The 27,502-nt window shown below is 39.4% G+C and overlaps 3 protein-coding genes across 6 annotated transcripts; all 3 read left to right on the top strand.

The window, feature by feature from the left end:
* The first annotated feature begins 354 nt into the window (after positions 1-354).
* On the top strand, positions 355-7,061 carry LOC141769428 (guanine deaminase-like). Of its 2 annotated transcripts, XM_074638485.1 has the most exons (14): positions 356-490; positions 1,711-1,799; positions 2,504-2,675; positions 3,630-3,717; positions 3,855-3,960; positions 4,306-4,333; positions 4,446-4,553; positions 4,843-4,950; positions 5,034-5,131; positions 5,306-5,373; positions 5,754-5,900; positions 6,113-6,231; positions 6,332-6,359; positions 6,454-7,061. In XM_074638485.1, the coding sequence occupies exons 1-14, from the start codon at positions 362-364 to the stop codon at positions 6,525-6,527; spliced, it is 1,362 nt and encodes a 453-aa protein (XP_074494586.1). In that variant the 5' UTR covers positions 356-361; the 3' UTR covers positions 6,528-7,061. The 2 variants fall into 2 exon arrangements, with proteins under 2 accessions (XP_074494587.1, XP_074494586.1); XM_074638486.1 differs by lacking the exon at positions 1,711-1,799 and having other exon boundaries at positions 355-490.
* A 702-nt stretch (positions 7,062-7,763) lies between these two features.
* On the top strand, positions 7,764-12,769 carry LOC141769427 (uncharacterized). Of its 2 annotated transcripts, XM_074638484.1 has the most exons (6): positions 7,764-7,968; positions 8,425-8,469; positions 8,616-8,953; positions 9,144-9,310; positions 10,349-11,565; positions 12,077-12,769. In XM_074638484.1, exons 3-6 carry the CDS (start codon positions 8,680-8,682, stop codon positions 12,462-12,464), a joined length of 2,046 nt encoding a protein of 681 aa, XP_074494585.1. In that variant the 5' UTR covers positions 7,764-7,968; positions 8,425-8,469; positions 8,616-8,679; the 3' UTR covers positions 12,465-12,769. The 2 variants fall into 2 exon arrangements, with proteins under 2 accessions (XP_074494585.1, XP_074494584.1); XM_074638483.1 differs by lacking the exon at positions 8,425-8,469 and having other exon boundaries at positions 7,765-7,968.
* Positions 12,770-15,055: 2,286 nt separating this feature from the next.
* entpd4 (ectonucleoside triphosphate diphosphohydrolase 4) lies at positions 15,056-22,168 on the top strand. Of its 2 annotated transcripts, none has more exons than XM_074638482.1 (13): positions 15,056-15,245; positions 16,045-16,169; positions 16,285-16,482; positions 16,568-16,773; positions 16,901-17,051; positions 17,724-17,827; positions 18,387-18,446; positions 18,585-18,715; positions 19,308-19,474; positions 19,559-19,883; positions 20,009-20,094; positions 20,180-20,341; positions 20,975-22,168. In XM_074638482.1, exons 2-13 carry the CDS (start codon positions 16,162-16,164, stop codon positions 21,207-21,209), a joined length of 1,833 nt encoding a protein of 610 aa, XP_074494583.1. In that variant the 5' UTR covers positions 15,056-15,245; positions 16,045-16,161; the 3' UTR covers positions 21,210-22,168. The 2 variants fall into 2 exon arrangements, with proteins under 2 accessions (XP_074494583.1, XP_074494582.1); XM_074638481.1 differs by having other exon boundaries at positions 18,585-18,739.
* The last annotated feature ends 5,334 nt before the right edge of the window (positions 22,169-27,502 follow it).

Here is a 27,502-nt window from a genome sequence, read left to right as displayed (position 1 = left end):
TACACTAGAAGTATAAAATATAAAAGTAGATGTAATGTAAACAGAGGTTATTGCACTTGTAAAATAGGTAGAGTAGATGTAATAAATAAAATGTAAACAAAATAAATTACTAATATTCCCCTTTTTCAGGGCACAACACATTCATATAAAAAGACTGGTTAGGGCTTGTGAGTGTCAGCAGGATTTGACTCTGCTATACGCTGCAGGTGACATTATGAATATTGTTAATTAGGTGTGAGTTTAACAATTACTGATTATACTGATAATTCATATGAAATGATAATGACTGAATCAAAACCCCGGTGTGCTGTTGCTGCTGGAGGTATCTCACTGCTTTGACTCTGACAGACCTATTGAAAGGATGACAAACTCTAATAGACCCACCACCGAAATTGCTGACGTCTACAGGGGAACATTTATCCACTCGACCCAGCAAACAGCTCTGAAGATCCTGGAAGATAAGCTGCTGGGGGTGGATACGGATGGAAAGGTTTGTCAGGCTCTAAAATATCTATCTTTTGGTCTGATTTAGAAGCTTTAAGGGGACTATTTGTAACTTTCAGAAATGCTTGTTAACAGCGACACCTGTGGCCGTTAAGTCAATGAAAGTCAGCGTCCAGCTCGCGCTTGTGCTCGCTCTACATAGACATGAACGAGCATCGCTCAAAACAGTGAGGCGACACACGTCAGCTAAAACCACAATATCACTCTATATTTCACCTGCTTGGCAGTAATGTTAGCTGACCAGACGGAGGTCTCTCCATGAATCACTGCTGATCCTAGTGATGGCTTTTTTGAAGGAAAAGAGACGTTCTTGTCTCCCGACTGCGCCCGCAGTGAGACACCGGCTCCCGGTCGAGACGGTAACGTTTCTCGCGGAAGAGCCCCGTCACTTCACAAGACACGGAAACCTCTGTTGGTCTGGAGGAGCTGCAGCATTTATTTCTGCACAAACGTCCACTGTACATTCACTAGATATTCTCAGAGCTACTAACTCTTCTGCAGTGTGGAGTGAGCGTGCATGCACGTCTAGAGGTGGAGCGAGACAGCGAGAACGCGCGCGGTGTGTGAGTGAAGGCAAGCAGAGGAGCGGTCTGAACAGCGTAGCCACACGCAAGCGCGCATATGCGAGCGAGCGCGCATGGGATCCCGACCCGGTAGATTTATACGTGTAAAAAGTTACAAACAGTCCCTTTAAAACACATGATGCTTTTGGCTGTTATCTATAAATCGATAAAGTATAACTCATATCCTACTCCTAAACCTTGCGCAAATGTGTCACAGTTTGGTTAAAAGACATCTGAGTTTTCCAAACGAACAATGCGTAAATCTGTCACACAATAGCCTTCATTAACTTTAATTGTCTTCTACAGTGAGCTGATGCTGAGCAACTTTCCAAATTTGGCCTTTATAACAGTCTGGAGTACCCTCTACAAATACAACAAGTGGGATTAAAATGAATATGACATCCTTAAACATGCTTGCAATCCTCCACACTGTTATTATCAATAAGGAAATACATTATGTGGACATTGTGGAAATCACAAACACTGGTTATTAATGAGGTGGATCAATAGAACCCCATCAAAGATATGCACACAAAAAGGGTGTTATTTACACAACCTCACACAGATGTTACAGAAGTTGTTGGTAAATATATAAACTAAATGGTAAATATATTTGGTATTGTATTCTGCAATCTACCATCAGATTGCTTTCATTGGGAAAGGCACGGAGCTGGACAGACTGTCTCAGACCTTTGGATTCAGCCCTTCTGAAGTCACTCAACTGGCACAACAGTAAGTACACTGTAAAAAAAAAAAAAGTGTAAAATAACGAAAATTTTCCGGCAGCAGGGGCGCCAGAAAATGTCTGTTAAAAAAAAGAAGTTAACATAAATAAACTGTAAAAAAAAAAACAGTAATTATCTTTATATAATTAGCCTTTATTACTGTAATTTTACAATAAATATTTTACTTTTAACATATATTTATTGTTAGAATAATGTAAATCTAAGACCATTTCCATATAAATCACAAATGAAACGTCATTTTACGTTGCAAAAGCCCAAATTTACATTAACTCTCAGAAGTTTTGCAAAAAAAATCTGTATTTTTACAAGAAATATTTTTAGAATTCCATGAAATCCTTTTCTTCTAACATAAATTAATTGCTAAAATAGAGTCATAAACCTCTAAAAAACAGAATAATTATCTTTAAAAATTATCAAAAAAAGCTTAAATACAGATAATTACGATTGTGATTACAAAAAATACTGTAAATCTAAGACCATTTACATATAAATCACAAATGAGACATGTAATTTTTTTTCTGTCATTTTGAAATACAGACAAAAAGTGTAAAATTTCTTGAAAGTAAGTAGAATACATAAATGAATTACTGAAGATAGAGACATCATATATGGATATTAAATCAGTTCTTGCATATGCCATAAAAACAATACTGTATGTTTGAACCATCTCCATGGCTCGCTGCACTGCAGTGAGTTCTTCATGCCAGGACTGGTGGACACCCACATCCATGCAGCCCAGTACAGCTACGCTGGCACGGCCCTGGATATGCCCTTACTGCAGTGGCTCAATACCTACACCTTTCCTGTGGAGTCACGCTTCGAGGACCTGCAGTTTGCCCACAGGGTCTACTCTCAAGTAGTGGTGAGTTTTCTGGCATCATGAAATAAGTGACCATTAAAAGTTGTACACTTGCTACATGAAGAAACTTCAGAGAGCAGGTCCAAAGCACACTGGAGCACACAGATTTAAGGTGGTAAACTTTATTAAAGACTAACGTTTCGACCCCAACTGCGTCTTTATCAGAGTCAAACAGATCTGAGACTCACATCCTCTTAAATAACCTCCCCTAGTTGGGAACTGATTCAACATAGGCTGGAAAAATGGGGAGGGAACAATAAGCTGCATGTAGGCAGGTTAAAACAAATCATATATCATATAATAATAGAAGGAGAGAAGTAGAAGTAAATATACAAATAGCAGTTTCAGTGACAACATCCATGTACATATATCAAAAATAATTTAGTAAGAATGATAGTAGTGATAAATAACGATAAAGATAAATACATCCAACATCCAAATATCATAAAGATCTTAAATACCACTCCCTAATGAAGAGCTTCCGTCTAGAGAGGGAGAGTGGGCTACAATCAGATTATCAATAGATACAAAAATACATAAATAAGGGGATATAAAACATAATAATATCCCTACCATAGAAAATGATATGATCTTCTATTGAAAACAATAGTAAATAGCCTGTGTGCACCAGAGAGGACTATTCCTTGTGATGCGGTTGAGGCACGTTTAACCTCCTCTCTCCACTTGTACACTTGCTGTGCATCAGTCACAGGGAGCCAAAACTGAGCTCTGCGGCACACTGCAAGTGTTACAGGCTTGATATGTTTGTGATTTTGTCGATGGCATCACAATTTGCCAATTTGCAAAAGTGGAAAATTCAGTGAGGTTCTCGCTATTGTCACACAGGCTATGATTTGAGAAGGTGTGAACAGTTCAATGGCTTAACAACGTATAGAAAAGAGAGAAAGTGTTTAAATGTCGTCTTAATCCTGTAATATGATCCCCTTTGTTTTACAGAAAAGGACCCTGAGAAACGGAACAACCACTGCATGTTACTTTGCTACCATACATACAGACTCCTCTCTCCTGTTGGGCCAGATTGCAAGTAAGAGGTCCCTACACACAAACACACTCAGAGGAAAATACCAGTAATGTAAGTCTGTGAACACAGCCAGGTTATATTCATAGTGGCGTGGAGCTTAAAGAGAGAGACATGGTAAATCATCACTGTTTTCCTTGCAGATGACTTTGGACAGCGTGCCTTGGTTGGCAAGGTGTGTATGGACAGGAACAATTCTGTGAAACATTACAAAGAGACCAGTCAGGAGTGTCAAGAGGAAACATGTCGGTGGGTAACAACTGTTTAATACAGTAGGAGGGACTTTATGTGTAGGCTTTAGTTTCACAATGTAGAGCTGATCTAATTCCCTTTTACTATTTGATACTTCCCACAGGTACTATCTTTGAAATACACACATGCACATCACAGAGAATGTGCGTCTTATTCTGAAGTTTTATTTGTCTCATAAACCCAGTTTTTATTGATGAAACTATCAACATCCATTTTTTACAGGGACATTTACAACCCCAATATCGTGCTTGTTTAGAAGTTGTTGTAAAAGTTTGGGGCAATTTCAAATTTGCAGATGTGGCTGCGCCAAATGAGTTACAATCATTGTTTTGTTCCCTCAAGGTTCATTGCTGAGCTCTTGAACAAAAAGGTAAGATTCAATAATACAATAAACAAAAAAAAAAAAAAAAATCAAGGTAGGCCTGCATTTAAAAAAAAAAGAAAAAGATTTTAAATCCTCTGTCTTGTTGTGTATTTGGTAGTACCCTCTGGTGAGGCCAGTGGTGACTCCCCGCTTTGCTCGATTCTGCTCAGCAGCCTTGCTGGGACAGCTGGGCGCAATGGCTAAGAATAACAACCTGCACATTCAGGTGAGCTCACTGTGGCAACCAAACCAGGCAATGTCCACAGGGGACTGTTGCCATAGAGACCATTTAGTGTTGGACCCGTGGGGTTTTTGAACAATGAAATAAAGTGCAATTATCAAAGGCAAAATGCTGACAGGGAAGAATAAAAAAAGAAGTATTGCTGAATAACATTTGGCGTTTTGTTATCATGTGATTGCGCTGCCACACCTCAGGCTCTATCTGAATGCTACAGCTTTTATTAAAGATAACGCAACAGTTTAATGTCTAACATATATGTGTTAATTATTTCCAGAGTCACATCAGTGAAATTGTCGAGGATTTTCAACTTGTAAAGGATCAGTTTCCTGAATCAGAGTCTTTCACGGACGTGTATCACAAATACAACCTGCTCACTGACAAGGTGAAGACACACGCGTGCAGACATTTAGTAGAAAAAATATAAATGCTGATAAAAATGCTTAACATGATGATGATGATTCACAGACAGTGATGGCTCATGGCTGCCACCTCAGTGATGAAGAGCTGGCTCTGTTCAGAGAGACAGGAGCCTCTTTGTCTCACTGTCCCAATTCAAACATTTCGTAAGTCACTGATAGTTTCTCAAGACGAAAGGTGACCAAATGCCATGAAGACACCGATTTAACAATGAAATGGCAATACAGCATAACACAGCATTGTAAATACCAGAAAGCAAAAGATATGCAACAGATGAAACTTTATAATCTCGCTCTCTCTATATATATATATGTGCTCAGGTTGTGCAGTGGAATGTTGAATGTCCGCAACGTCCTGAACCACAAAGTGAAGTTGGGTCTGGGAACAGGTAGGAGCAGAGCGACTGTGTGCACATTTTCACTTCTAAGTATTGCCTTACCGCTTTTGACAAAGTCCATTACACTCTCAAGACACACTAAAATTATGTTTTATGATATAGCGTTTATGGGATCAGAAGGCAGGCAGTGAGATACGTGCTAGGAGGACATTGTTATGGTTTTACAGCATTTTATTGTTTTAAAGAGGGCAGTCAGCAGAGAGACTTGGCATGCAGGTCAGCTGACCACTAGCTGATCACTTTGTTTGGATTTTGCTATTTTTAAATGTCCAACTGAAAACATCTGAAGACCTGAATTTCAGGCCACGAAGCAGCAGAAATCTGAAAATGTGATGCTTTTTCATATCCGCAATCTGTGTTTGTGGTGTCAGACGTGGCGGGGGGCTACTCGGCTTCAATGCTGGATGCTGTGAGGAGAACTCTGGACACATCTAAAGTCCTGACCATCCAGGACCCAGAACACGACACGCTCACCTTCGAGGAGGTGTTCAGACTGGCCACACTGGGAGGCAGCCAGGGTAAGACCCAAAACCAGCAGAGTGTGTAGAAGTTACAGTTAAAAAGTGTTCTGTCTCTCTGTTAGTCTTAGTCTCCACCAACAGTCTTGCTAGTGCCTTTGCCCACTCAGCAGCAGAAATGCCTGATTCAACACACAAGTAGCCATGGGAACGAGATACTTTTGACGATAACTGAATACAACAGCTTCTTTTATGATGTGTCTTGTCTGTAGCCTTGTCCCTGGATGACCGGACAGGGAATTTTGAAGTGGGCAAAGACTTTGACGCCTTGAGGGTGAATGTAGCTGCTCCTGATGGACCCATCGACCTGATCCAGTGTGAGGAACCAAAGGTTGGCAGCGGGGCTTCATTTATACATTTACACACAAATGAATGAAAGCAGACAATTTCATTTCAGTGTGACGCTAATTTATCATTACTTCAATTTTCAGATTATTTTGGAAAAATTCTTGAATTTGGGTGAGTGTCAATTTCTGTTTATTTGTCTTTTCAGACTCTAATGTGCCAATCACCATTTACTTTATGTTTATCTCTGTTACTTCCTGTTTGACAGGTGATGATCGTAACATAGTAGAGGTGTTTGTGGCCGGGAGGAAGGTGGTACCATTCACAGAGCCAACAGCATAATAAACACTTTGGTCGCTCGTCTCAAGGCCCAAATCCCACGCTTGAAGAGGATGTTAACTACCGAAATACATCTGAGAGATACAATATGGTGCAGCACAAGAAGGATCAGCTGGAAACGCCACTGCACTGCTTCTCAATTCTGCTTTGTTGCTTAAACAAATAAGTAGTAAATGAATCATATTATATTAATAATAATAAAGTTCAGTGAGAGTCATCCTAGGCTGTAGTCAGCTGAGCTCAAATTCAGTCTTTTTAAGTCTTTAAAGGGATAGTTTGAATGCATAGTTTTGGGAGCGTGCCGACCGTCATCTACTGTATGTAACACACTGGCTATGGATAAATACCTCATACAACCCCACTTCAAAACACCCAAGCTATCCCTTTGAGGGTAATTACTGGGCTTTAAAACAGGAAATAAGGGAGTTATTATAATTGCACTTGCTGTTAGCCATTTTTTGCGAATGAAAACATATTCGTGCACCAGCCCTTTGCTGATTAAGAAGTCACTTTTTATTTTCATGTACTCATGCTACAGAGCCTGACCTGATTATCTTCAGTGATCTAATATTCATGCTTATGCAGCTAGAAAATGCTTTGTGATCAGAAAACTGGGATTGACTTGAGTTGTAATCGTAAGTTTTTGTGAAGGGGAAACTATTGAACATGTGTTTGTAGATTGTTTTCATCTTTTTGGTTTGATTAACAGAAGAACAAAAACGATTTAAAGATGAAATTCACATAATTAATTTGATTAATATCTTAGCAAAATATTATATCCATAAAATGATATGGCTTAAAAGAATACCCTCCTTTTATACTTTTACAGACAGTGATTTTAAAACATACTTGACTATGATTGAAAACTTAAAACTCAAATATTCTGAATTGGCAAAAACTATAAGATTATTTAGACATTTATTCAAATTGATTAACAAACCCCGATTTTTTAAATTTTTATTATATAATTATAATTTAAAAAATATATATATATATTTTATACATATATATATTTATACATATAAATATATTTTATACATATATATGTATGAATATATTTTATACATATATATATACTGTATATATATATAATACATATATATACAGTATATATATATATACAGTATATACAGTATATATAATTATTTTTTTCCTTTCCTTACATTCTATTTGTTGAATAATTTATATTATTTTTACATTATTTTTATAATGTAAAATATATTTGCTGAATTTTTTTAATGAAAAATCTGAAGATGTTTATGTAATTACTTTACTGAACTTTCAAAATAAAGTACGAAAAAAAGAGAGGAAGTTGTGCCTGAGAGACTGAACTCAGGGCTGTAATGTACCTCTGCAGTCAGGAAGTGTCGCTGTAAATCATGGGTTGTTGGTTGTTACAAATTACTTTTGCTTTAGGTACTCAACAAAACAAGTGATTTGGCAGGTAAGTCTGCAATAGAAATTATACTTCTTTATTGGATATAACACTGTTTTATTACACACTAATGTAATATAACTCATAGACCTACTCTCTCTCTCTCTCTCTCTCTCTCTCTCTCTATATATATATAACTTCATTCTAACTAACATTAACTAACTTATCTCCCTCTCTGTCGGTCTATCTCTGCACTCAGCTGGATATATAAACCGGATTAGTCTAGTGTCTCACAAGGTCTCTTCTTAAATTCAACAACATAGGAATAAAAACGGTTAACGTGAAGGTTGATGAAGCTCAGATATATTACAGATGATCTCAACCATGTGATATAGTGTGATATAGGCTACTGTATTTTGCACCATTAAAGGCTTGGGAATAATGAATGAAAATGAAAAAATCTATTTCCACATAACAATCCATTTATATCAATATAATGAAATTTCTTTTTTTTTGACCCCTCAGCACTGATTGCATATGACTACCAACTGTAACCTGTTCAATCAAAAGGTGTTTTTGTTTTACTTTATATTTAGAGGAATTCAGTAATTTGCAAGAAAAGTAGCATTTTGTAAAAGAAAATCTGAAAAAGTAAACATAATTTTTGGTATCAAAAATATGTTTTTCTCTCTTTTCTATCCTCTTGATCACCTCAGCCCTCCAGCAGCAAGGAGAAACCTCCTCCATCACACAGATTCAGCATCCGCTTCCTGTCTGGCAATGCCTCTGTTTCGGGCTTTGGGTGAACATGGTGGTGGGTTCAATGCTCTGCCCGAGAGGAGGAGGAGGAGGAGGAGGAGGAAGAGGATGGGGAATATGGAGTGGATGGGGAGCTGCGGGAAGACGGATGAAAATGGCTCTGTCCTGTCGTTGACACGGTTGTGTCTGCTGAGCCTGGTAGACAACATGAAGGAAGTGTGGGTGAAGGACTACGCTGACAACTACCTGGATCATTATTCATTCAGATACATCATGGGGCCTTTCAGCTTACTGCGTGAGTGTGTGAGGGCTTTTATACCAGTTCACTGTATCAGCCAAATTCCTGAGATATAAATGAATAAACTACTTTCTCATGTATTTCTTTACAACTCCATTTAATCTACAGATTAAGTGATTGATCACTTCTAATCCTGCGACAACATCTCCCCATCTGTCTATCTTTCTATCTGTTACTCTCCATGTAGCGGGCGAGCTGGTCGAGGAGCTGATGTGGCTGCTGTGCACCAGAAAGCAGATGTCCCGGGCGGCCCTCCACCTCCTGCTGGTCCCACAACTCCGTGGCCTGTCTCTGGAAAGGTGTCCTGGTCTGGTCACCTCCGCCCTCTGTGCCCACATTGCTGCACGTTGCCAGGTCAGATGGAGTCAGCTGCAAAGATGGCGAATCAGTTATTTTAAAGGTCCAGTGTGTGTATATGTGTGTGTGTAGGATTTAGTGGCATTTAGTGGTGAGGTTGCAACCAACTAAATACACCTCCAAAAATATTAAAGAGGACCTATTATGCTTATTTTCACATTCATACTTGTATTTTAGGTTTCTACTAGAACATGTTTACATGCTTTAATGTTAAAAAAACACTGTATTTTTCTCATACCGGCTGTGCTGCAGCACCTCTTTTCACCCTCTGTCTGAAACGCTCTGTTTGAGCACCTGCCCCGCCCTACCGAAAAGTCCATTCTGCTCTGATTGGTCAACCGAACCAAACTCTTCGGACTCAGCTCCAGCTCCGCTCTAACTAGCTTTGTTTAGCCGCTAGGCAGGTATTATGCAAATGTGATACCTGGTGACATCACCAAGTTACGGAAGAAAAGGCGGGACTTCAATCAAGGCGTTTCAGGCAGTTCAGGAGCAGTGTTTCTGTGGGGGACTCTGTAACTTTGCAGAGCTTTTACATGCACAGAAAAACATATAACACACTAAAGGAAAAGGAAAAAGCACAAATGCATAATAGGTCCTCTTTATGGACATTTTCCCTGATGTTGAGTGAATCCACATCGTATTTAACTTTAAAATCCCTCTCTAACTATTCTTCTTCTCTTTTGTTTTACGTCATCAGCAAATTTCATGAAAAGCAGAAGTGCTCCTTCATATTTAAACATTTAGCATATGTGTATTTACACAATATTTTCAGGGCTTAAAAGAATATATTTTAAAAACCTTTTCTATGGTATAATTTGCATGACAGATGGTTATATATATAAAAAAAATCACTGCTAATAAAAAACTTGGTGGTTTCTTGCCTGGCGTCTCACCCACTCTCACTGTAAACAGGAGTGGTAGACACAATTTAAGAACTTGATCAGGATAGTGAAAGTTGTCTCTTTTGATATCTTGTGGCCGGCCTATAATTCCTTAATGTCTTTATGCAGTATTTCCTCCTTTCTGTCTCAGGGTCTGAGGAGTCTGGACCTATCCGGAGCCCAGCAGCTGCCCTCAAAGGTCCTGATTGAAACCCTCGGCTGTCTTCCTGCCCTGCGCTCGCTCTCCCTGGCTGGTACACCTTGTGACAGATTTGTCATCAGGACGATTGCCCGCCGCTGTCTTTCGCTTCGCCATCTGGACATATCTCGCTGTCACTCCCTTCCCCCTGCTGCACTACTTCCTCTTGGAGGTGGGACTTCCTTTCCCTCCTCTGACTGTCCCTCTCAGTCACCTCGTTGCACCTCTGCGTCCCAATCTTGTATTTCCTCTTCTTGCTCCTCTCCCCTGCCTCCTCTCCCCCTCAGCAGTCTGCTGGCTCTGGATATTGGGTTTGGGGAACAAGAGGGAGACCATGTGGCGGCAGCAGCCTACCTCCTCCTCTCTCTGCCCTGCCTGGAGAGAGTGGCCATGGAGGGGCTCGCGCAGGCCTGCTGTCTCCTCGAGCACCAACAGTTTGGCCAGACGGATGAGTTCACTGACAGAGAGGGAGTTCCCAGGCTGGGGGAAGTGTGGAGGGAGCGGAGGCAAAGCCAGGGCATGGACGGTTGGAGGAAAAAGAGAGAAGGAGTGGTAGCAGGTGAAGAAGATGAGGAGGATGAAAAGGAGGAGGAGATATTGTGGGAGGGGTATGGCAGTGACGGTGAGGATGATGCAAGTAGAGATGAAGGGCCAAGTTGCACTCAGAACCAAGCAGAGGAAAAAATGAGAGGAAGAGGTACGTCAGGTGATGAACGCCTGATCCTGCGCCTGAAGGACATCAAGGGCTTATCATGTGACTCTCTGGACAGTTTAAGTCGTGCATGTCCAAGCGTCTGCTCCGTATCCGTGAATCTCGGTGATTGTGAAAACACGACAGGAAGAAGCCACGGGTCTGTGTTAGCCGCGGGCTTCCAGGCGTGGTCGGGTCAGCTGCGGAGCCTCTCGGTACACTACCCAGGCCCTCTGGTGGATCTCCTACCTGCCTCGCAGGTTGCAGGCTCCTCTTTGGTCTCTCTCACCCTGGAGGGGGTGAAAACCAGCACTCACACCCCTCTGCTGGAGGTCATCAGGGCCTGTCCCAGACTCAGAGACCTGCTCATCTCTGCCGAGCCTCCCACCACCCCACAGGAAGAAGAAGAAGACGAGGAGGATCAGCGGGACGATCGGGATCTTCCACAGCTGCCTGACCTCTGCTCCCTCACACTCAAGTAAGGCTACTATTGAGGTACACTAGGAACTATTGAGACCCAATACATACAGTATCTTATCTATTATACCTATCTAAGTAAAATGAAAATGGAAGCAATCTGGAGTCAAGCATCTACCCCACTGAACAAGCCCCACAGACATTGTTTAGCTGTTTAGGTTGGAAAGGGAAGTAGAATTGTTAGTATTAGAATAATGAGAGCCAATACTGTTCACAAGAGTAAACAGTATGGGTTGTAAATAAGAAATATGAGCCACTTTTTCATCTAAAGTCTGTGTAGTAATTTCTGCACTCAATAGTCCCTATTGTCATGCTTTAAAATACGCCCAAATAAAAACAAATCAAACAAAAAAAACAAGAAAAATTACTACTAATCTGCTAATACATCTGTATTTCTAAGCTTAACTTAAATTTAGTTTATTTGAAATCATAATTTGATGTTAAAACTACCTATTACTACTAGTACTTCCTATTAAAGTAATCCATCTTCTTTGTGTCTCTCTTCTTTGAAGTTTCTCCTACGAGCACAGCCAAAGGAAGCCCGTCATGTCCTGGATGTCCCTAAAGAGGGTGCTCAAGTATCTCCTGACTGGTTCTCCTTTACTGGAGGAGCTCTCACTGGTCTCCCTGCCTTGCCCCTTGAACTGTGTTTTACAGAACGTATTGGACTCAGATCTGTATCTCTCTACAGAGTCCACAGACTCACCTCCCATGCCACTGGGACGGGTACAACGCATTGTCCTGCCGCGGACTGATGTGGAGATGACAACAGTGAAAAGTATAATGCAACGCAGCAAGAGAGTCAAGTATGTAGATGTGAGTTACTGCTTGCAAATCAGTCGCTGCGAGTGTTTGGCCTGCGAGACATCCAGCGGAGTCCAAGTTGTCTGGCTCCAGTGAAAAGCTTTCCATACAGGAGCAGCACTGATGAAGGTGGACGATTAATGCTTTAAAATATTCATATAAAAATACAATGCAGTATCTCAGCTTGTATGACTACAACTCTATAACTTTTGTTATTTTTGTAACTATAGACACAGATTGATTTTACAGGCAGTTTTTGCACTGACGGATTGCAATATGTCCTTAATACTTGTCTCAAATCAAAGCATGTTATTCCTATAGTACCTTGAATGAATTACAAACCGTATCTACACGTATGTATTAAGTCCTTGCTTTCAGTACTTTATGAATAAAAAAGCACATAAGAAATTTTAATAAATAGATCTGAAGACTATTTCTTTGTGTTTTCAATGTTAATTTCAAATTTGATATGGGCTGGACAGAACTACTTATCTAAATGGTATTTTAGTTATTTGTTCAGAGAGGACTAGTAGGAAGGAGGATCAAAGAAATGTAAGTCATACCAAGATTGAGGTTGGAGCATACCAGACTGAATGACACTGCATAGGCAAGCATCCAAATTCAATTGTGCTTATTATTGGCATGGTTAGTATAGTACAGTATTGCCAAAGCATATTGAACAAGGTTTACAACGTAAGTATAATAATTCAGAATGTAAGACAACAAATGGTTTGCACATTACTACACTACGTACTATACAGCTGCATTACTATTCCATGATAGTATTTTTTATTATCATTTGTTTTATTTAACCTTTATTTAACCAGGAGTAAAAACTCATTGAGATTAAAAAATATCTTTTCCAAAGTGTCCTGGCCAAGATAGGCAGCAGCACAGTTACACGCAAATTACAGAATCAAAAGGTGTCGAAAAAAAACATTCAATGGCATTCAAAACATCTACAGCCAGATGTGCTTGCTAGTAGTATACTATAATGTAAAAAATAATATTGCAAATAAATAAATAAATAATATTTTTTTTTTGTTTGTTTTTTTACATTATAGTATACTACTAGCAAGCACTACTATATATATATATATATATATATATATATATATATATATAGTCTACTGGCTTGAATGTGAACCAGGAAAAACAACTTGATAAATAAGTCACTAGTCCGGTCTGGATTCAAGACATTCTTCAGACTTCGTTCTTTCCGTCTTCCTCTGGTCCCTCTTAGTGTTGCTGTTTCCAAAAACTTTGCTTGACTCTGCTGCCATGATGCATTTAAACTGGCTCTGCTTTTTGAAGACTGATGGATGCTTCTTATTGCGAGCTTATTTATTATAAATAAATAAATACAAATTATATATATATATAATTTTTATTATTTATAATAAAAAAATATTTGATCATTTGTTGTTGTTTTTTTACCTTATAGTATACTAGTAGCAAGCACTACTATATATATATATATAATTTTTATTATTTATAATAAAAAATTTAAAAATATTTGTTGTTGTTTTTTACATTATAGTATACTACTAGCAAGCACTACTATATATATATATATATATATATATATATATATATATATATATAATTTGTATTTATTTATTTATAATAAATAAGCTCGCAATAAGAAGCATCCATAAGTCTTCAAAAAGTGGAGCCAGTTTAAATGCATCATGGCAGAGCAAAGCAAAGTTTTTTGGAAACAGAAACACTAAGAGGGACCGGAGGGAGGAAGAAGGAAAGGACAAAGTCTGAAGAATGTCTTGAATCCAGTTTACAGCAGTTCATCCTGTTATTTGAGAGAAACCAGACTGGTGACTTATTTATCAAGTCAACCAAAATCCAACTACTTGCTCCTCTCACAAGAGAAAATATTGTGTTTGGTATTAACATGAAGGACATTAAGAGTGACTTGATATTGAACAATCTGATACTGCTGGCAAATGTTTTCATCCAAATGGAGGAAAATGAAACCTCCTATTTTCCATTTTCAAAAGGGACCTTGGACAATCATCTCAGTGCTTTAAGACAAATGAAAGGACAACATGCATAGTCTCTCCTCAGAGTTTATGAAAAACTGAACATATATGATGATGAACCCTAGAGCTACTATGGATTATTATTTATTTATGCATTTCTTTTTTTTGTTCCTTTACTTATTTTCTACCCTCTTTTATTTTTGTTATTATATAATTTTTTATAATTTCAGTTATCTTTCCTATCCAATTGTACCTTGTATGTGAGACGTTTTGAGTTTAGATTACAATGCCTTAATGTTTGTAAATTAATTATCTTCAATAAAAAAAAAGAAAGTAAAATAATAATAATAAATAAAGTAAATAAAATCATGGAATGAGTTACCATTTACACATGTATTATATATTTATTTATGTATTTCTTTTTTTGTTCCTTTAACTATTTTCTACCCTCTCTTTTATTTTTGTTATTATATTATTTTTTATAATTTAAGTTATCTTTCCTGTCCAATTGTGCCTTGTATGTTAGAAGTATTGAGTTTAGTTTTTTCAATAAAATAAAAAAATAAAAAAAGTTGTTTTTCCTGGTTCACATTCAATCCAATAGGGGGCGCTTCAATCCCTCGTTGCAACCTGCTATCAAATGAAGAAGAAAAAGAGGCATGTTGGGCGGTGTGGTGTTTCCCCATTCTGTTCAGTGTGTTGCGTGTTATCCGGACAACGCGGAGACTAAAATCAAACGCACCTTTGGCTGGGGACATACCACGTCACTCACCGGAGACCTGCTGCCACATACTCGCTAGCATTACCACAGCGGTGAGCATCTGGCTGCACTAGAAATGTCGGTATCTCTAGAAAAGCGGGGACTTTCACACATTTATTAGTAAGTATGAAATCAGTAAAATACCACGAACACATAACTGTACTCTGTTGACACTGACGATTAGTATTAATATGTTAAATTAAGCTGTTTTAGCCAATAACACGCAGCTAGATAGGCCTTTTGAAGTATCTATTGACTGCAGACATGCCATTTAGCCCCATTTCATGCTTGGAACACGTCATACATTTCTTAATATATATTACTGACCATACCTGCTACAGTTACATATCATACCTTGTTGGATTCAGCACAGTCATACCTTTCCATCTAACCCTGATTGGTGTTTCTGGGACAATCCCAGCCAAAGCTACCTTAAAGTAAATGAATACATTCATTATAGACCTTCATATTTGATATTATTGTACTTGTATGTGTTTGTAGTACTGTATTTCCTCAATGCATCAATATATTCACATTCTGTTTCTTTACACATATAGAGGAAGCCCCTGGGCACTATCACACCAAAGTTTGGATCAATCAGAGCATGCATTATGAAATTACATGAGTTTTTAGTGTCCCATCTCCCTTTAGGCTTGGCTTTATTTTATAGGGTGTGTCACAATATCTGTCAATTTAACCACTTTTGCAGTAAAATATTTTTATACAAGAATCCATTTCATATGGAGGAGACCTTAGAGAATATAAAAAAAACATTGTTGTGCTTTGTTCTACCTCCAGTAGGGGTATCTCTAAGACTAAAGCACTTTTAGGGGTCTTCCCTCTAGCCCATTTCTCATACTAGACATCAGATGTTGCCCTTCAACTGTTAACATATCATGACATCTTTTCCCCCCAAAAGGTCATGATGACAAGTGAGGGAAACGGGATGGAGCCGTGGAACAAGCCAAAGCTCCCATCTTCAGCTGACTGATTCTTGATTTACAATTCAATCACACCAACAAAGACAATCTGCATCATGGGAAGGTTGGTTTGCTGTCACTTTGTGGGAATGTAGATTGAATCATGAACTTTCTCATAATGTGTAACATTATTAGGCTCACACTTTGCTCAGACTATCCTCTCTTATATCTGTTGACAGGATCAGCTTTTCGTGCCTTTTCCCAGCCCCGTGGCATTTCAGCATCTCATCCCAGGTCCTTCCTCGGCTCCTGACACCATCCCTCAGACAGCTCCTCTTCATCGGCCTGGTGCTCTGCCTCATCGGACTGCTCTACCTGCTGCTCGCCACTGGGAAGGGACACGCCAGCTGGATCAGAGAGGAAAATCACTTCCACAGGTAAACTGCTAAACAGCTGCTCGGTGTTTTACGTTATGATGAACACGGGTGACGTTGTCTTTAACAATTATTTGTTGTCCAAAAGGCACTTGGCAAGGGTGACAGATGTGGATGCGACAGATACAAGCAACCCCAACCTGAACTACGGCCTGGTGGTGGACTGTGGCAGCAGTGGCTCCAGGGTGTTTGTGTACTGTTGGCCCCGGCATAACGGGAATCCCCATGAACTGCTGGACATTCAGCAAATGAGAGATCAACACCGCAAGCCAGTGGTCATGAAGATCAAACCGGGTAAGATACGCAGTATTTAAAGGAGAGGATATGAGCATAATCCAACAAGCACCGTTTGCTTGAAGACTCTCAATGACAAACCATTACATGCCGACTATAAAATACATTTGTGGTCTTTTCCTTGTAGGTATCTCTGAATTGGCTAAAACACCTGAGAAAGCCAGTGATTATATCTATCCACTGCTGAGCTTCGCAGCCCAACACATTCCCAAAAACAAGCACCAAGAAACCCCCTTGTACATCCTGTGCACCGCCGGAATGAGAATCCTTCCTGAAAGGTACAGTTGGGAAACCCCAGATGTAAATATAACCAGTGGTGGAAGAAGTACTCCGATCCTTTACTTCAGTAAAAGTAGCCAAAGTATACCACAGTGTAGAATTACTCTGTTACAAGTAAAAGTCCTGCATTCAAAATTGTATTTAAGTAAAAGTATAAATGTGTTAGCACCAAAATATACTTAAAGTGCAAAAAGTACTCATTATGCAGAATAATATATTTTGCATCATTATAATATAATTATTGATGATGTTCATTACTTTAATGTTTGCAGCTGGTAAAGGGGGGCTGTTTTTTTAATTTATATACTACTGGATAGCTTGTTAATTTCACCAAGGAACCAATAAATATTAAATTTATCCATCATCATTTATTAGTTGATAATATTTTGTATTCTGAATCTACAAAGTCAATCGTAACTAAAGGTGCCAAATAAATGTAGCGGAGTAAAAAGTACAAAATTCCCCTCTGAGATGTAGTGCAGTAGAAGTATAAAGTAGCAGAAAATAGAAATACTCAAGTAAAGTACCTCAAAATTGTACAGTACTTGAGTAAATGTACTTGGTTACTTTCCACCACTGAATACAGCAACTTCCACTGAAACCGAAAAGCATTTTTTGTTTCATATGCCATACATCTTGTGATGAAGTTTCTGTGATTTGTTAAATCTCAGTCAACAAGAAGCACTTCTTGAGGATCTGCGAACAGACATCCCAGTCCACTTCAACTTCCTCTTCTCCGATTCCCATGTGGAAGTGATTTCTGGAAAACAGGAAGGTAAATAAAAGGGATAATAAAAATAGATGGGAATGAAAATCAGTACGCTCTACTAACACGTATCGCAGTTTAGATTCATGACTTTATTTGATTATAACATACTTAATACAGCGACATAGTGTTGATTCACCACTTCATTAACGTTGGAAGATTTTCTTGACAAACATCATGCACGACAAATTAACATGGGAAACACATTTGCATTGGTAGTAGGGCTGCAACTAACGGTTATTTTCGTTGTGGATATATCTGTTAAGTATTTTATCGATTAGTTGTTTGATCTATAAAATGTCATAAAATGTAAATCACAGTTTCCCAAAGCCTAAGATGACATCCTCAAATGTCTTGTTTTGTCCACAACTCAAAGATATTTAGTTTACTGTCATAGAGGATTAAAGAAACCAGAAAATATTCACATTTAAGAAGCTGTAATCAGAGAATTTCACAATCACTCACACTGATTAATCAATTATCAAAATAGTTTAGCAATTAATTTAAGATTGAAGATGCTGGTAAAAGTTTATATATTAACTTTACAATTTGTCGTCATTGGTTGTAGGTGTCTATGCATGGATTGGAATAAACTTCGTCCTTGGAAGGTTTAACCATGTGCACAATGGTAAGGACCCAAGCAAGTAGTATTTCAACAGTGTGCCATTTAAAAAGTGTTTTGTCTACCACACAAACAAACATGTAGTAACACAGAAATGGCATGATAATCCCGCCCTGCCTAACTCTGTCACCTCTCTTTTTCAAGATGGCGAAGCTGTAGTGGAGGTGCACGTCCCAGGCAGCGACCAGCAGGAGGCGCTGCAGAGGAAAAGGACTGCAGGTGTCTTGGACATGGGCGGCGTCTCCACACAGATCGCATACGAAGTGCCCAAAACTGTAAGCTTTGCTTCTCCACAGCAGGTTATTATCCACAACCAATTCTGTTTTTTGTGCTGTCTTTGGTTTTTGTCACTCACCCTTTGTTCTTCTCCCTCCTTCCAACCTCTGTCATTCCCCGGTTAAACCCTGTATGCACCATTTTTGTCCCATGGAGATGGTCTGCTCTCCATTCATCCCTATTGAAGGCATACTGTAAGCCTGCTGCATGACTCCATAGCAGGAGTCATATACATAGAGACCGTCAAATGCAACGGAAGTTGTCCATGTCAATATTTTTTGTTTGTGTTGTTAGTTATTTATCTACATTAGCAGGTTTGTCATACGCCGCTTCTCTTTCATTGTTTTTCTTCTTTACACCACATGATCATGCTCAATTGAATTTTCCCCGTCATCTTGCTAGATAGCTTCAGCTTCTGCTCCTCTATGTTTTGAGATGCATTAAACTAGACATAACAACATTGAGTTTGTCTAAATGTGGCCTCAAACATAGGTCACCTGCTGCAATAAGCAATCGACGTGTTGCATGTGAGCACTGCTGTCATCGTGGGTGTCATCACTCCCAGGCTGATTTTGTTTCTTTGTTCCCTAGGAGGAAGTTGCAAAGAACTTACTGGCCGAGTTCAACTTGGGGTGTGACGCACATCGCACAGAGCATGTTTATCGTGTTTATGTGTCCACCTTCCTGGGTTTTGGAGGAAATGCCGCGCGCCAAAGATACGAGGACAGCGTCATCAGAAATACTGCCACTCGAAACAAGTGAGATACACTAAAATAAATGTTTCCTGTCCCCGTCGGTACACAGTGCTGTGTGTATTTACACTGTATTCCTGATCTCTCCAGGCTCTTGGGTCAGCATAACGGTGAGACAGCAGAGTCTCCCCTCCTGGACCCTTGTCTACCCGCAGACCTGCAGGATGAAATTGGCACATCTCCGCAGAAGCTCCACCTGCGAGGCACAGGAGACTTTGACCAGTGCAGACAGATCCTCCAGCCGTTCCTCAACCGCACCAATGAGACCCTCACCTCCCTCAGCGGCATCTACCAGCCAGCCATCGACTACAGCAACAGCCAGTTCTACGGCTTCTCTGAGTTCTACTACTGCACGGAGGACGTGCTGCGCATGGGCGGGGATTATAACGCTTCCAAATATGCCCAGGCTGCCAAGGTAAATACATGGAAAGATACATTCTCAATGCCTCTTATTCCCTAATTATTTGGGAGCAACAGAGGTTAATGTATTGATGTCTTACCACTAGAAACTTTCCTGATGTTGTTGTTTAACATTTCCAGAATTACTGCTCCACCCAGTGGAACACTCTGAGCGAACACTTTGACTCTGGCCTGTACGCCTCACATGCTGATCTTCACAGGCTGAAGTAAGTCACACAGGATTATCAAACCACTTCTAAAGCTCAATTTATCAGTTATGTTTATTTACGGTTTTATGTTTTATGCCCGCAGGTACCAGTGTTTTAAATCAGCATGGATGTATGAAGTATTGCACTCAGGCTTCTCTTTCCCGGACAATTATAAAAACCTGAAGACCGCCCTGTTGGTCTATGATAAGGAGGTCCAGTGGACTCTTGGAGCTATTCTCTACAGAACACGGTTTCTGCCTTTGAGGTAAGATACACATACGCGCCCCGTTCTTTGTCACTTTACCGATCAAGCCTTAAGTAATGTTCGCCAGCAAAAAATGATCACAATCTGTTCTTCCGTGTAAGTGGAGGAATGATAATTTTCAGAGTAATCTTTGATAACAGCACACTCTTATCGTGAACCTGAGTGGAGAATTTAAACAATGATCGGTATTTAGGATTGCCTGGTACTGGGCATAGCACCAAGGCTTACAGACACGGCGGCAGCAGGAGGTAAGCTAAAGTCGAGGAAGGTTACTGGTCTCAAACATGTCCTAACTGTGAAACAAAACTCTGTCAAAGCCTCTAATTAGTAACATAATTATGGACAAGAAATGAAACTGAAAGACAAAAACAATTAAACTGATTACCCAGTAAAACCCGTATCTTTCAATCTCATGATCATGGTGATTCATTTGAGCCAAATTACATGTTCAGACAAGAAATTCTGCGCAGTATAAATTTAAAGCATGCTTCCAAGAATCTTTCCATCAAGTCAAACTTCCTTCGGTCTTAAAGTACAATGAACAGGACCCTGAACTGAATTTTTGTTTACACAGTATATCTTTGTTGAAAGCAGGTCTAATATGTATGTTTTTGTTTTTTTTGCCTCTTCCAGGGACATCCAGCAGGAAAGTCTGAAAGGCGTGCACTCTCACTGGCGGCACAGCTTCTCCTTCGTCAACAACCACTACTTATTCCTGGCATGTTTCTTCATTGTGTTGCTGTCTATTATGCTGTACTTGCTGCGACTCCGTCGCATCCATCGGCGCACGGCGCAGCGCTGCACCCCTTCCTCTGTGCCGTGGTTGGAGGAGGGCCTTGGCTCACCCACGCTCCCTATCAACCTCTAAACTTTCCAGAGCGTAAATTCTGGAAAGCATGTCTGACTTTCCAAAGCCCATCTCATTTTCCCTCTGAGGCCATCTGCTTGTTCAGTCTGCTACCCTGAAAACCCCTCTACGAGTTGAAACAGAGATGGTAGTGAGAAGTGGACGTACGAGGAAGATCTTATGTGAGTCTTCAGGCTTACCTGAGCCATGAAAATATGTGTTTAAATTATTTTGTTTAAAAATGACGTGTCTTTTTTAGAATCCACGTTCTTGCTTTTTCTTGTCTCCTGATGTCTTCTATTTTATTTCTAAAAAAAGACGAACTCAACGGTACTTTGCTCGCTGGCAAATCTTCCACACCCAAATGAATATGTAGTCTATACTTTGACCTTCACAAAGTTGGACATATTGGACATTTGCCTTTTTTTATGCCTTGTATGTCTATGATCACATCTTTTCTTTTTTGTTTTTAAAGTTGTTAAATGGTACAAGCACTCCATTTCTACAGGAAACTCAAATGCAATACGATTTATAATGTGTGGAAGGAGCACTTTGTAATGCAGTTGAGATGCACTTCCCAGCTGGAATGGTCTTTTTGTGTGTGTGTGTCTTTCGCAAATTGTCCTGCCTCAACAAGACAAGTAGCCTTTTAATAGCTATACTAGTGCAATACATGTCTTGTCACTGTTGGGGAACCCTCCAAAACACATCTTCTCTTTTGTCGAGAGGTTTGATCTCTCTTAAAGCCCTGCTGAAATTCTTCTTGTGTTGGATCATCTGACTTTTAAGTTGGATACCGTTGCATATATTTACGTTGGGCTTCATTTTCAGAAGCTGTCATATCACTGCTGTGAGGGGATCGTAAGCGAGAGCACATGCCCAATTATTTATATGAAAACGGTCTACAGTGAAATGTTTGCACAGATGAATGCAAAATAAGTGTTGTCACATTGCAATTGAGTAATAAAGATTTTACGGTATACTTGTGTGGCTGTTTATTTCATGAGGAGGAGATCGGACTAAACAAACGGTGTCTGTATTTTCTTGCAGTGAATCTGAAATCGGTGGTTCTAAAAGTATAATGTAAAAACACCAACCTGTCGCTGAAAATCCCCACTTGTAGTTGGGTTTTGAGTTTAAGTGCAGCATGAGAACATCAAGCAACTGTAATAACCTGCATGCAGTCACTAATGACAGTATAACCTCAGCACACGTGCTGTAGACAATTTGATGGTTATAGTTGTGCAGACAAATGAGATAATTCAAACTGCACAATGTGAGGGCCATCAGCTGTGAATGTCTTCCTCACAGTATTCAGTTTTGCAATAACTGCTGAAAAATGGTCCACTTTATGATCAAATATGTAACATATAGCCATCAACGGACGATTCCAGTTTCACGCACTTGTTGTGCTCCGTGTGAGAAGAGTAAGAAGAGAAGAGTTAATACTTGATGCATGCTGCATGTGGGACACACTAGACCGTCGTGTTCGGTGTCCAATAGGTGGTATTAGTAGCCTTAATAACCTTAAATCATTACAAAGTCCACAGTAATATATCTTTCATAAATCAACATATTATTGCACTTACAGATTGGCACTTTCATTGTAAACATGTTCACAGTTCTTATAATACAAAGCAGGGCCGGTGTAAAGCATAAGCCATATAAGCCAGGAAGTGAGTCAAATGTTCCATTGCATCATCAGCGCCCAGCAGCAAAGCTACACTTCTGCCATTCTGGACTGAAAGCAACTACCAGACTCCAGCAAAAGGTCCGCCTCAAAGTGCCGTACAAGAGTAAAAGAAAATGATTTATATTCTATTGTCATATTCTACCGAAATGACCTGTATTGAACAACAAAATATTAAATGTAACTCTCTTTCTCACACTTATTTGTTAATAAAAAGTGAAAATTGTAGTGAAACTGACTAAACAATTTCAAGCCAACCAATATCAGGGACCAATTGTTTATTTTTATTTTCATAAATACAGTTATTTATGAAAATGAAAATGAAAATTTCGCCTTGGGCACCAAAAGGGCTGGCGCCGGCTCTGATACAAAGCATTTGGTTAACAACTTGATTGTTCTGCTGTACATCTGAATCACAATCATTTAGACTGAATACATGGTCCGATTAAAGGTCACATTGTAGATATTGAGCCTTGTAGTTAACGGTAAAGAAGATAGTTGTAACAATTCACTCATTAAATGTGTCAGATAGTGTGTATGATAAAGTGGTGGTGGTCACTATACTACTATGCTTCTCCACCATTAAGAGGGGACTTTTTCTGACTGTAAGTTTCCCTTTTGAACATGTGAATGCTCGCTGTTACAACACCACTCGAACAAGTGTCTCTTTAAGACACCAGGCTCCTATAATGCTGAGTCATTCGTCACGCTGCTACGCTGACACACCCACAGAGACACCGCAGTGGGCTTTGTGTTTCGAGATTAGGTTTCAGCCAATGGTGAGTGACACACAGGATAGTTAATAGATCCAGTCCAACTCATTCGCTGTAAAGACAATTTGTTTCTTTCTTTAATAGAATAATATCATTTACAAATCAAATATTTTGATCAAGAGATTGTTCACAAAATTGGAAGGAACAAAGGTTCAGATCTCTGTTTGTAGTGTAAAAAAGGAGAGTGGATTGACAGGAAGCCACTGAATCTTTAGTATGTTCAGTCGAATCAGCCGATATCCTAAACACAAACTGGCATCCAGTTGGATATCAGGGTGAAATTTAAACTTCTGGCCGGCAACAAGAGACAGGACGACACAGCCAAAAAAACAAACATAGTATAAATTATTAAGAATAAGAGATGTAATGAGAAAAAATTTGATGATTAGATGATTAGTTTCGAACAGGCTTCCTGAACTAATTTAATCTAATAAGTAATGCATTTGAACCTGTGAGGTAGCATCCGCTCATGTACAAGTATACGTCATACTTCTTATTCAGGAGCTGAAACTAAAGCATAGGTGTGGTGCACCCCTTTGTTGAGAGGCATCTGTATCCACTCTACTATAGGCTATTTCATATGACTGTTGATGAGCGCAGATCTGTTTGCTCAAATTTAAGAAAGTTGCAAGTGAGAGGTTGGTGTGAGGTTATTGTGTAAGCTCACGTTATTTTTTAACTTCTTGAATTTAATGCTTGTAATACTTTTAAAAAAATTATAATTTAGACAGTAAGATCTTTTATTGTAGCACCAAGTGGTGTCAAAGAGCCCCTTTGGTTGTTGTGTCTTTTTAAAAGAATTATCTCCAATTAATTGTCCTACAAATTGTTTAATTCTTCACTCCAAAAGACCAAAAACACTGGAACAACTTACCAGTACTATCACATTAGCAGTTAAACATTTTTCCATTGATTTGAAACTTAATATATTTTGTATATAACATACACAAAACGTAAAGGTGCTAAATTCAGTATACAGAGAATCTAGATATAATAGAGTAATGTCTACCTGAGCAGAAAATGATGTTGCTCTCTCTCATATAGCGGTTACAGCTGATAGCGCCATCCCAACCAACGGCGTCGTCACGGGAACGTAGCACCCACCCTCCGGTTCCCCCTCAGGTAAACACTGTTATCTATATCAGCACTTTTAGTTGCACTAGTTATCACCGTTAGCACCATTAGCTGCGAGCCGCTGACTCGCCGATGCAATGTTGAGAGCCGTTGAGAGGGAATAGAAATGCTCCCAGCCCGTATTTAGCACCTTAGCAAACAAACGAAAAGGCTAGCATTACGCGGTTGTTTGCCTCCGCCAAGTAGTCAATTTGCAGTTTACATCCATGTTTATACAAAATGTCATCACTTCATTATTTTATCTTTTTAGAAATTTGTATGAAATTTATCATAATTATTGAGTTATGGCCAAAAATGTGTTGTGTGAGGTTACATTGACCGTGACCTTTGACCTCTGGCCACCAAAATCTACTCTGTTCCTCATCGAGTCCAAATGAATGTTTAGAAATAATCAATAAAACAATAATTTAACTTAATGTAGCCTATAGATTTTAAGCTTTCGCCACTTTTTATTTTACTACAACATTAAATTGATGATAACATGCTAATGAATCATTAATAACAATCCATTATAATATTAATTTGACTTTCTGGAATAGACCTTTCTGCATAATGTAAGTAATGTTCGCTGTTAATACTTCTCTATTCTTACCTGTGTAATAGAGCATTTTAATACTGTAGTAGGTTTTTAACACTACATATTATAAATAGCGTCTGAATCTGAATATTTCTTCCACCACTGGTACAACACACACATCACATCTGTCATATGGTTTGGCTGCCTGGTCCCAGGCCAACCAGTCTGTAGTAAAATCCATAGAGTGTCTTTACAATAGGGCCCTGAAGATCTTGGACAAAAAGCAAATAAGGTATCATCATTGCCGCATTTTGAGTAAATACAAGATGTTAAGTTTTGCTAACTTTATTAATTTTCATTATGTAAAGCTTATGTCAACAACTTTGCTAGACAGGTTGGACTCAACATCAACATCTCCAAAACTCTAGTGATGTGTGTAAACTCAACCCCTACAGCACCCATTCTTGTAAATGGGGCACCACTTGAGTTTGTGGTAGAGTTCACATACCTGGGCAGCCTCATCAGTAAAGATAGTGCAGTGCAGAAAGACATTAAAACAAGGCTGGGAAAGGCTCAGGGTGCTTTCTCCCAACTCCGTTCCATCTGGAGGTCCAAGCAATACAGCCTTAAAACTAAGATGCTTTTGTACAACAGCAATGTCAAGTCTGTTCTGCTATATGGCTCAGAGAGTTGGCAAGTGATCAAAAGTGATATGAGGAGAGTGGAAGTTTTTCACAATGGATGCCTCAGACGAATATGCCAGATCTTTTGGCTAAACAAAATCTCCAACCACCAACTGTACAAAAAAAACGGTAGCCGGAGCATCATCAAGGAAATTACACACAGACGTCTGAGATGGTTAGGCCATGTGCTGAGAATGGAGCAGGACCGGATCCCGAGAGCCGCCTTAAGATGGACACCACCAGGCAAGGGAAAACCAGGGAGGCCCAAATCCACCTGGCGCAGAACTGTGACACAGGAGCTGGACAAGATGAACCTGTCATGGGGAGAGGCCCAACATGCTGCCAAGGACACAATGCAATGGAGAGAGCTCATTGAAGCCTTATGTCCCATAGGGGATGAAGAGGAATGATGATGATGAAAGCTTGTGTTTAAATACTTGAACGGACTTGCTCCTCTTCCTTTCTGCAAATACATCATGAGACTACAGAGCTGTATCAGATCCACCAGAGCAGCTTCAAGTGGCAATTGTAAAGTTCAATTCTGCAGAACATCTTTTGCTCAGACAGCTTTTTCTGTGAAAGGAGCGAAGTCTTGGAACTCGCTACCTGATCACTACTGCAAACTTTACCACCTTTAAGAGAGAAACCAAATCCTGTTTAATTCAGCGACAAACCTGTACTCATGTGTAGTTTTTACATGTAATGTTTTTAAATGTGTGCTTTACTGTATTTATTTATTTTTCCTGTACCCATTCCTGTTTTAATCTCTTATTTTCACAAAAAGCCCTTCTAGGGATAGGTGTTGCAAATTAGCATCCACTATAAGCACTATGATACTGGCATCAGATAACTGTTTTTAAGTTGTCTATGTACATTGTATTGGTTCCTATTAAATAAACCATGAAAAAAAAAACATATTCAGTGCAAGTAAACTACAAGCTGAAGATGAAAAAGAAGGGTTGTACGATTTATCTACATCAATAATAACAAGCAGATGTTGCCTGATAAGGAGACCAAACCTACTTTATCTATTCCAGCAGTACTACTGCGATTACAATTTAAGTCAAACCCATTCAAAAACAAGCAGACAAGCAGCAGGGATGCACAGCAGAGCAGAGCAGTGAAGTGTCAGAAGGAATCCACCACGAGAACTTTTCATTGGTCGCACCAAACCGAGAGCCCGCCCTAATTGTTGAATACCGAGACGTGATTGGCCCACATCTCCTCTGGAGCCACGCCCCCTCAGCTTGCGGACGTCACACACTGGGCGCTGGATCTCCAGTAGTGATGGGAATTACGGCACTTTTTAGTGAGCCAGATCATTTGGCTCAGCTCACCAAGAAGAGCCGGCTCTTTCGGCTCCCAAACGGCTCTTCATTTTTAACACTAGTTTTAGCTGTTTTGACCTATGATTAGTATGTGTGCACATATCTCACTTAAATTATTCAATATAATTATACTAAACCTTATAATTTCCAGAATATCATAATTTTACATGCTGCTTCGTTTCCGACTGT

The sequence above is a fragment of the Sebastes fasciatus genome, chromosome 6 (genome assembly GCF_043250625.1).
Source record: "Sebastes fasciatus isolate fSebFas1 chromosome 6, fSebFas1.pri, whole genome shotgun sequence".
Lineage (NCBI taxonomy): Eukaryota > Metazoa > Chordata > Actinopteri > Perciformes > Sebastidae > Sebastes > Sebastes fasciatus.
This window is presented reverse-complemented; position numbering and strand designations above follow the sequence as displayed.

What these genes read in the sequence shown, in the direction of transcription:
- LOC141769428 (XM_074638485.1), top strand. Translation starts at nt 362, where the DNA reads ATGACAAACTCTAATAGACCCACCACCGAAATTGCTGACGTCTACAGG. An exon ending in GTCACTCAACTGGCACAACA is followed by an intron (nt 1,800 to 2,503) that starts GTAAGTACACTG and finishes GCTGCACTGCAG; the next exon opens with TGAGTTCTTCATGCCAGGAC. An exon ending in GGAAAAATTCTTGAATTTGG is followed by an intron (nt 6,360 to 6,453) that starts GTGAGTGTCAAT and finishes CCTGTTTGACAG; the next exon opens with GTGATGATCGTAACATAGTA.
- LOC141769427 (XM_074638484.1), top strand. Translation starts at nt 8,680, where the DNA reads ATGCCTCTGTTTCGGGCTTTGGGTGAACATGGTGGTGGGTTCAATGCT. An exon ending in GGGGCCTTTCAGCTTACTGC is followed by an intron (nt 8,954 to 9,143) that starts GTGAGTGTGTGA and finishes CTCTCCATGTAG; the next exon opens with CGGGCGAGCTGGTCGAGGAG. An exon ending in CTCTGCTCCCTCACACTCAA is followed by an intron (nt 11,566 to 12,076) that starts GTAAGGCTACTA and finishes TCTTCTTTGAAG; the next exon opens with TTTCTCCTACGAGCACAGCC.
- entpd4 (XM_074638481.1), top strand. An exon ending in GATTTCTGGAAAACAGGAAG is followed by an intron (nt 17,828 to 18,386) that starts GTAAATAAAAGG and finishes CATTGGTTGTAG; the next exon opens with GTGTCTATGCATGGATTGGA. An exon ending in GCTTTGCTTCTCCACAGCAG is followed by an intron (nt 18,740 to 19,307) that starts GTTATTATCCAC and finishes TTTGTTCCCTAG; the next exon opens with GAGGAAGTTGCAAAGAACTT.